Source organism: Propithecus coquereli, unplaced genomic scaffold (assembly GCF_000956105.1).
Source record: "Propithecus coquereli isolate 6110/MARCELLA unplaced genomic scaffold, Pcoq_1.0 Scaffold16, whole genome shotgun sequence".
Classification (NCBI taxonomy): Eukaryota; Metazoa; Chordata; class Mammalia; order Primates; family Indriidae; genus Propithecus; species Propithecus coquereli.
This window is the reverse complement of record NW_012140524.1, coordinates 9,384,047-9,391,734: the sequence shown is the minus strand read 5'-3', so window position 1 is coordinate 9,391,734 and position 7,688 is coordinate 9,384,047. Positions and strand designations below refer to the sequence as shown.

General features: G+C 32.5%; 1 protein-coding gene across 5 annotated transcripts in view; it reads right to left on the bottom strand.

The window, feature by feature from the left end:
- Positions 1-7,688, bottom strand: part of SOX5 (SRY (sex determining region Y)-box 5) — an 894,001-nt gene that overhangs the window by 476,274 nt on the left and 410,039 nt on the right. For all 5 annotated transcript variants that reach the window (XM_012641046.1, XM_012641047.1, XM_012641045.1 and 2 more), the window contains one exon: positions 3,010-3,220. In XM_012641046.1, the coding sequence (XP_012496500.1) occupies positions 3,010-3,220 (211 nt within the window). The remainder of the gene's footprint in view (positions 1-3,009; positions 3,221-7,688) is intronic.

Below are 7,688 nucleotides of genomic sequence, written 5' to 3'. Positions count from 1 at the left end.
CTTAATAATTTCAAAAAATGAAAGCTATTATATTTGTTAATTTTAAAGTTAACTAAACAGTTAATGACTTTTGTGTATGCTTTTTGTTGGAAAGTATTTGAATATTTGGTTGCAGCATGGAGGTCCACAATTTCAGTTGATCCTCTAGATGGGTATCAGTCATTTGTGACCTTAAGGGTATCTTGATTTGGATTAGGTAGGACAATGTAGATTCACAACAATAGGTGGCTGAAAAGCAAGAAAGCATTTTTCGCATATGTTGCTGAGGGCGTGTGTATTCTATTGTATTTTTCCATATTTCAATTGGATCTTCCTTAGCAACAAACAATGACTTTATAATGTCATCTACTGAGAGCTCAATCAATTCCATCTGTAGTTCTTTAGGTGTCTTGATGATATCAACTAGGTGAGGCTGAAATGCTAATTTGAGGGTGATGTCATGATCCTTAAAGTGAGTGAATCTTTCATTGTATTCTCCAATTAATAGCTCTATAACAGGTGCATATTCTTCAAATGATTCTCATCTATCATCGTGCTCATCAATGACCTTTGCTAACTGGGGAAAATGTTCATCCGAAATTTCCTTTTGAAGAAGGAATGTTTTGAAAAGAGATTGATACGAGGTGACAAAAATGGTGCTTTACCCCATGGTCTTGCTCCCAAAACTCCAAGCCCCAGTTTAATTAAGAAAAAAACATCAGACAAATTCTAACAGAGGGACATCCTGCAATATCCCTGAAAAATATTCCTAAAAACTTTCAAGGTCATCGAAAACAAGGACAGTCTGAGAAACTTTCAGAGCCAAAGGGAGCCTAAGGAGACATGACAACTAAATGTAATTTGTTATGCTTGATGACATCTTAAAACAGAAAAAGCATGTTTGATGAAAACTAAAGAAATCTAAGTAGACCATGGACTTTAGTTAATAATAAAGTATTAATATTGGTCCATTAATTGTAACAAATATGCCATACCAATATAAGATGCTAATAAGAGAGGACACTGTATATGGGGAAAGGGCATACATGAGAACTCTCTACTATCTTTTTAATTTTTATGTAAATCTAAAACTTAAAAAAATAGTCTACTAATTAAAAAGAAGTAATGTGTGAATTATAATAGTAAACCAGGGCCATACTTTTGAATATCTAGCAGCCATTGTTTTCAAAGTACATTTAGTGACAGGAGACACACTCATACTATAATATAAGTGAAGAGAGGGGGATGCAAAATAATTTTAAAAGTACAGATGCTCCTCTACTTACAATGGGGACACATCCTGACAGACCCCTTGCAAACTGAAAATATCACAAGTCGAAAATGAATTTTAATATAAATAACCTATCAAACATCATAGCTTAGCTTAGCCTACCTTAAATGTGCTCAGAACACTTACATTAGCTTATAGTTAGACAAAATCACCTGGCCACACAGTGCCCTATAGAGTATCAGTTGTTTACGCTGACTGGGAGCTCTGGTTCACTGCTCTGCCCAGCATCAGTAGAGAGTATCCTATTGCATATTGCTGGCCCAGGAAATGATCAAAATTCAAAATTTAAAGTACAGTTCATACTGAATGCATATTTCTTTCACACCATCATAAAATTGAAAAATCATAAGTGGAACCATTGACAAAGCTCATCATGGAAAACGTAATTTGTAAAAATAATGATAAAGAAGAAATATATCATAAGGTTAAGAGTCATATCAAAAGGCTATAATTCCAGGTGATTTTTATTTTCTTTCTTACAATTTATGTTTTTAAAACAATTTTTATTATTAGACTGTGTTATTTTAATATCAGGAAAAACACCACAATATTAAAAAAATAAAATTGGGTCCTCCTCAAATCTCCATTTTTATCTCCATGAGAATGAGAGGGGATATAAGATAACAAAATATCAAAAGTCTTTGGCTGACAAGATTATCTCTAAAATAACTTTCAATTTAAGATCAGGAGAATTGCATAAATTTTAACCAAAATCAAGATCTTTGCTATACCTCTAATAGGGATGCAAAAATATTTAATCACCACATGACTCCCAAATACACTGGTTAACATACGTTTTATGTCAGATATACTCATAATTTACCAGTGTCTTAACAGACCAGATATAAGCCAAACTCAGTGTTACATGAAATATATGCAGTATATTTTTGGTGTAAAGTATGTCTTTGCATGTCATTGTGTTTGTTTTGTTTGTTAGCTTTAAATTTCCATCTGATTGAAATAGGAGGCATGTTCTTGTGTGCAAGATGGCATTCATGCTTAGGATGGACATAGGCTGAAATAGGAGTTAGTCATCATTTGTAGCATAAAGGATGATTGTCAATCATATGTAAGTTTGTACAATTTGTATCAGCTGTTTCAGTGGTTTGTTTGCTTTAATTTTAAAATTAGTTCATGTGCTTATCAACTGCAGGCTACTATCATAACTATTAAAGAGATTTGGAAGATGAAATCTTAAAAGAAAGACTTCCAGAAATTTGAACAAATGGGAACTTAAGCATATCTAACAGTTAAAGAATCACTACTAGTTTTTAAATGTACAATAGGCCAAATCATACTAATTTTGGACTATACAAGAAATAGACCTAACTATCAAGGTAGCATCAAATGCATTAATGTATAAAGGTTTCAAAATGCAACGAAATTCTACAATGATCCTTGAGGAGAAAAATAACGCAGATTAACAGACTAGACTGCAGATATCTGGCAAGTAGGTGACTATTCTGGGCTCTCCTGCCACCTTCTCTTCTTCAATCTTTAAGCTTCACTTAACCACAACTTACTCATGTGTGAAAGTAACATCACAACATAAATTAATGATTTAAAAAATTGAGATAGATGTGCTTAAGTGTTTCTGAAAAAAAACATTCACCTTCATAGCTCTGGGTTTCTATTTTGTCTAATTTAAGAGTATAAAGCAAGAAACAGAACTAGAAGTTAAATTCAAAATATTACAATTAGGAAACAGCAACAGTTTTGTTTTCTTTTCTAGCCTTTACCTTCTGGCTCATTTTTGATGAGCTCTTCCATTTTCCTCTGCTTCAAGGTGTCAACAACATCAGCTAAGCTGCCTTTGCGCCGCTCAGGAGTTCCCAGGGCTGTACTAGACAAGGACTCGCCACTCTGTCGCCCACCTTCTTCTGCCTTCTGAGGTGAGGTAGATGAGTTGTGTGGGGCAAATGAAGACATAATTTTATTGCCATCAACTTCCTGAAAGAGAAAGCAAAGTTAAAAGAAATATTTTTGTTTAAAATTCAGTAACTTTTAAAAAAAGATTGGTTATGTTGCTTATTCAGCTGAAACATGTAAGAAAAATGTGAAATGTCACTCTGCAAGAGCAAAAGGAACAAAGAAATTTCAAGAAAGAATAACAACCTTCCTGGCTAACACCAGAGAAGTCAACGATCATAGGAGAAACCAAAATATGGAGATTCTCTCCCTTGAACTGAGTGCAAATGGCAATATAATCTTATACAAAGTCTATATTGATTAGATTTGTCTATTTTTCTGCTTTTGCTTTAACTTTATGTCAGATATCCTGAGATAGATTTTTCTGAACATTAAATGTAGTGGTCACCTGTGTTAAACTTCCTCATGACTTTGTAATATTTAAAAAAATAACATTATATTACTTCATTTTCATTTTCAGTAGCTGCTTCTTGATAGTACTTCTAATTAAAGTTTTAGTTCTCCACCCACCTCTCATGCTTTTAAGCATCAACCACACAGTTTATTTTGACATCAGACAAGAATACTGCAAGTTCATTTTTGCTTATGCTGAAGACACTTCCAATCTCATTTGTCCTTAGTACTGTTTCTATCAATACTCTTTCCTACTTTGCACTTCAAGCCTCATTTGGCCTATAAAACAAAGTTTCTGGTAGTTTTTGTTTCTTCAAAATCATGTGTGTATATGAATGAAAAAAATTATTTTATAATTCTAAAATGTAAATCTTTTGTATTCTATTGTCATCATTTTCCCCACAATTTATAGCACAGCTTTAGCAATCTGTAAAATATTTGGGGTATATTTTTTCTAAAAGACACTAAATTTATTTTTCAGATTTTTTCAGGAGGAGTGACACTGAAATTAATTTTCCTACTTAAAGGTTTTCCTTGTATAGTCTCTTACTTCCACAATCCTTTACTTCCTACAAAACAGAGGTTTTCTTAAAAATAAAGCTATATCCTAAGATCTTTGTGTCTCACCCTAAATATATTATTTAATTCTACAGCATTAAAAGTTTCCATTAAATATATTTGAGTGTGTGTCTCGTTAATATTCAGGATAATAGATTATAAATGTTTACACACTTCCTTTCTACTTATTTAAGATATGTTCTCTACCTATTTAAGATAATACGATCTGTTGACTACAGAAAAGTGACAAGTCACACGGGTTGATTGCCAATGTTTTTAAGCTAATGTTTAAGCTAATGTTTTAAACTAATGTTTGGGTGGATATTTTTGACTAGCTTAAAAATATACTAAAACACATGATTTAAAAACTGACATTCTAATTTTTAAAAATAGATTAACACAGAGATGTCAAAACAAACAAAATTTATTAATATGATCTTTTGTTAACAATATTAGTGAGTACAGGGACAATAGCTATGTTACAAACATCAGTTTGTTGGAAGGGTCTGAGGCATTTGGGGAAAGCAAAAATAAAAAATGTGCACTAACAGAATCTTACAAATTACAGTTCTAAATCTCAAATGTTTTTGACTTCTTACAGACATTACAGAATATCCCTCTGACTAGCATTATGCCTTGACTGAATATTCTATAGACAATTAACTTATAACATGGATTTAGAAATCGATAAGCATAATGCAATAATTACAAGCCCCTGCAAGTGAAGTTAAGATACACGTCTGGAATTATTTATTTAAAGCCCACACATAAAAACAAGCAAACATGCAAACACACATACACACACACCCCCTAAAGAGAACAATCACAAATTCATTCAGTAAATTAATAGGAATATTTTTATGAATGGCCCACAATACATATTAGCTTAGTTTCATGTGCAAACCAGAATATAGCAAAACCTTTATGTTCATTTTCCAAAGAAGATCTTTCTGTTACATCTTTTCAGGGCCACAAGCAGAAACATATCAATGTTAGCTTCACTTTGAACATTTCTATTTGTACTGTGTTTTCACATTATGTGACGACAAACTTTTGAAACAAGAATTTGGCAGCTAACCTCTATTTACCATGATTAAAAATTACATACATCTTTCTACAGCATATCATCACTGGAGGTTATCACACCCAAATTTGTATGCAATCAAGTCTATTAAAATATCAAAAAATATTTACAAATAAAGTATCCCACTTTGCACGTCTCTCACTTTTTACACTTTCAAATAGGAAGGGAATATTTTGAAAAGTTTAAGATATTTCACAAGTATTCTAAACTCAGTTGCTGAAGCAGTATAAAATAAATTAATTAATTAAGCATTATTGCTATTTCATGCACGAATATTTATCGTACCACTATTTCACCTGCCTGATTACATTTCAGCCTCTGGCACTGTTAATCCCTTTAACAGATTTATATAGTTAACAGCTGTTTCAGTGTGGACTCCACTGTTCATTTGCATGGTGAATAGCTTGTTAGAGAGTGCCGGCACAGTCGTCAGTCAAGGAAGTCCTGTCTTTTTCAGTTTCTTCCATGGGACTGCATTTGCCATACATGAAGTAATGACTGCATGTTTCTCTTCACTTTGGTGGCAGGTAAAATCCAGATGGTCAACTACCTAAGGCCTAAATGGTCCAGACCAGCAATATATATTTAATCAAGTGTTTGAACTCTAAAGACAAGCTTCAAGTATTTTGCAAACAAGCTCCAAGAACTGGGATGTATGACTTCTAAAGTCTATTGATAAAAGAGGATTCTAAACTTTCAGAATGAAGTTGATAATTTTCCTTTGTTATTCTTGAACAAGCTTTACTTAATCTTACTCCCTTTGTCACCTTTGCACCAGAAAAAAGAGAATCTGCCTAATGTATCTATCCTCAGAAATATCCTTTTTAAAATGCCTTCTTGTTAATTCATTCTAAAGATAGCATTTTGCCATGTACATTTTAAGAGAAATATTAATATTATTTCAACCTTAATATTTAAATTTTAATTAATGTGGTAATTAGGAATTCTTTTTTTTTTTTTTAAGAGACAGGATCTTACTTTGTTGAGTGCAGTGGCAGAACCATAGCTCACTGCAGCCTCAAACTCCTGGGCTCAAATAATGATCATGCCTCAGCCTCCCGAGTAGCTCGGACTACAGGTGTGCACCAACATACCCAGGGAATTTTTTAATTTTTCTGTAGAGATAGGTTCTTGCTACATTGCTTATGCTGGTCTCAAATTCCTAGCTTCAAGCGATCCTCCTGCCTCGGCCTGGCCTCCCAAAGTGCTAGGATTACAGGTGTGAGCCACCATACTCAACCAAAGAAGAATTAATTTATTTGAAAAAGAAGAGATCACATGGAATGACCAGATACACATGTTTCTTTTATTATTCAAATGACATTTCATCCTTTACTTCGGCTTTCAAGAAACATACTACGATACTCTAAGTTCTCCAAACTGAATTAAATTACTACAGGGTAGTAAAAATATTGCATTTAATACTCAATCTATCAGAATATAATTCATAAGAATAACAGCTTTCATTCAATACTTTGTGTCAGGCATTGTTTAAAGTGACTTACATGCATTAACTCAATTAATCCTCATGGCAAGTTGATTTCCATTTTATAGTGGAAGAAACTGAGGCAAATAGACTGAAGTAACGCCTGGGGTCACAAGACTAATAAAACATCGAATAGAAAATCAGCCTCAACTTGCTGGGCTCCAGAGGCCTCATTCTTAACCACAGTGCTGTTATGCTTCTGCCTTTAAAAATAAAAAATCTATGTCTATGTCTGTCAATGTTATAGGTGAACAAGACATATTGTCTTCTTAATAATTATGTATGAAAATGAGGTTTCCACCTCAATGTGTTCACACTACTAAAAAAATGATACAGACACATTTAAATTAAGTAAATCAACTGCATTCCAGATTTATTAATGTCCATCCAAATATCCACTGTTTATGTCATATGCAAAAAAAATGAACTTTAAGGGTTAAAGAATTATTTAAACCAAACAGATTTTATTTTTAAGTGGCTAATCAGAGTAATGGTACTCAGTAGTTTATAGTTCTTAACTATCTTTATAAAATTTGTGGACATCTCTAGCAGCCACTCTAATAGTAAAATAAAGTTTTGAACTTAGAAAAGATTAGTACAGAAGATTTTGATTATCATTAATTACAGTCTTATTAATTCAAGTTCATTAATTTTGGTATTGCATAGAGGTAGCATAAAATGAACTACAGATATATAGAAAAAGTGCTTTCGGGCTCAAAAAGTTTTGACATGGTCATCTACTTCTAGCAATGGGCTGTTTTTGTAAATATCACCAAGACAAGGTAAAACAAAACTTTGAAAAATATCTTCAAAGCTATATTATTTGGTTAGTGCTTAAATTCTGTAAAAAGAGGAAAAAAATATATCTTTCACAAATATGCAAATGGAATTTCACTATTTGTAAATATTTTTTCTGTCAAATTAGGAGGTGCCAAGTTTAATTTAGTAATAGAAAAAATATGATTACT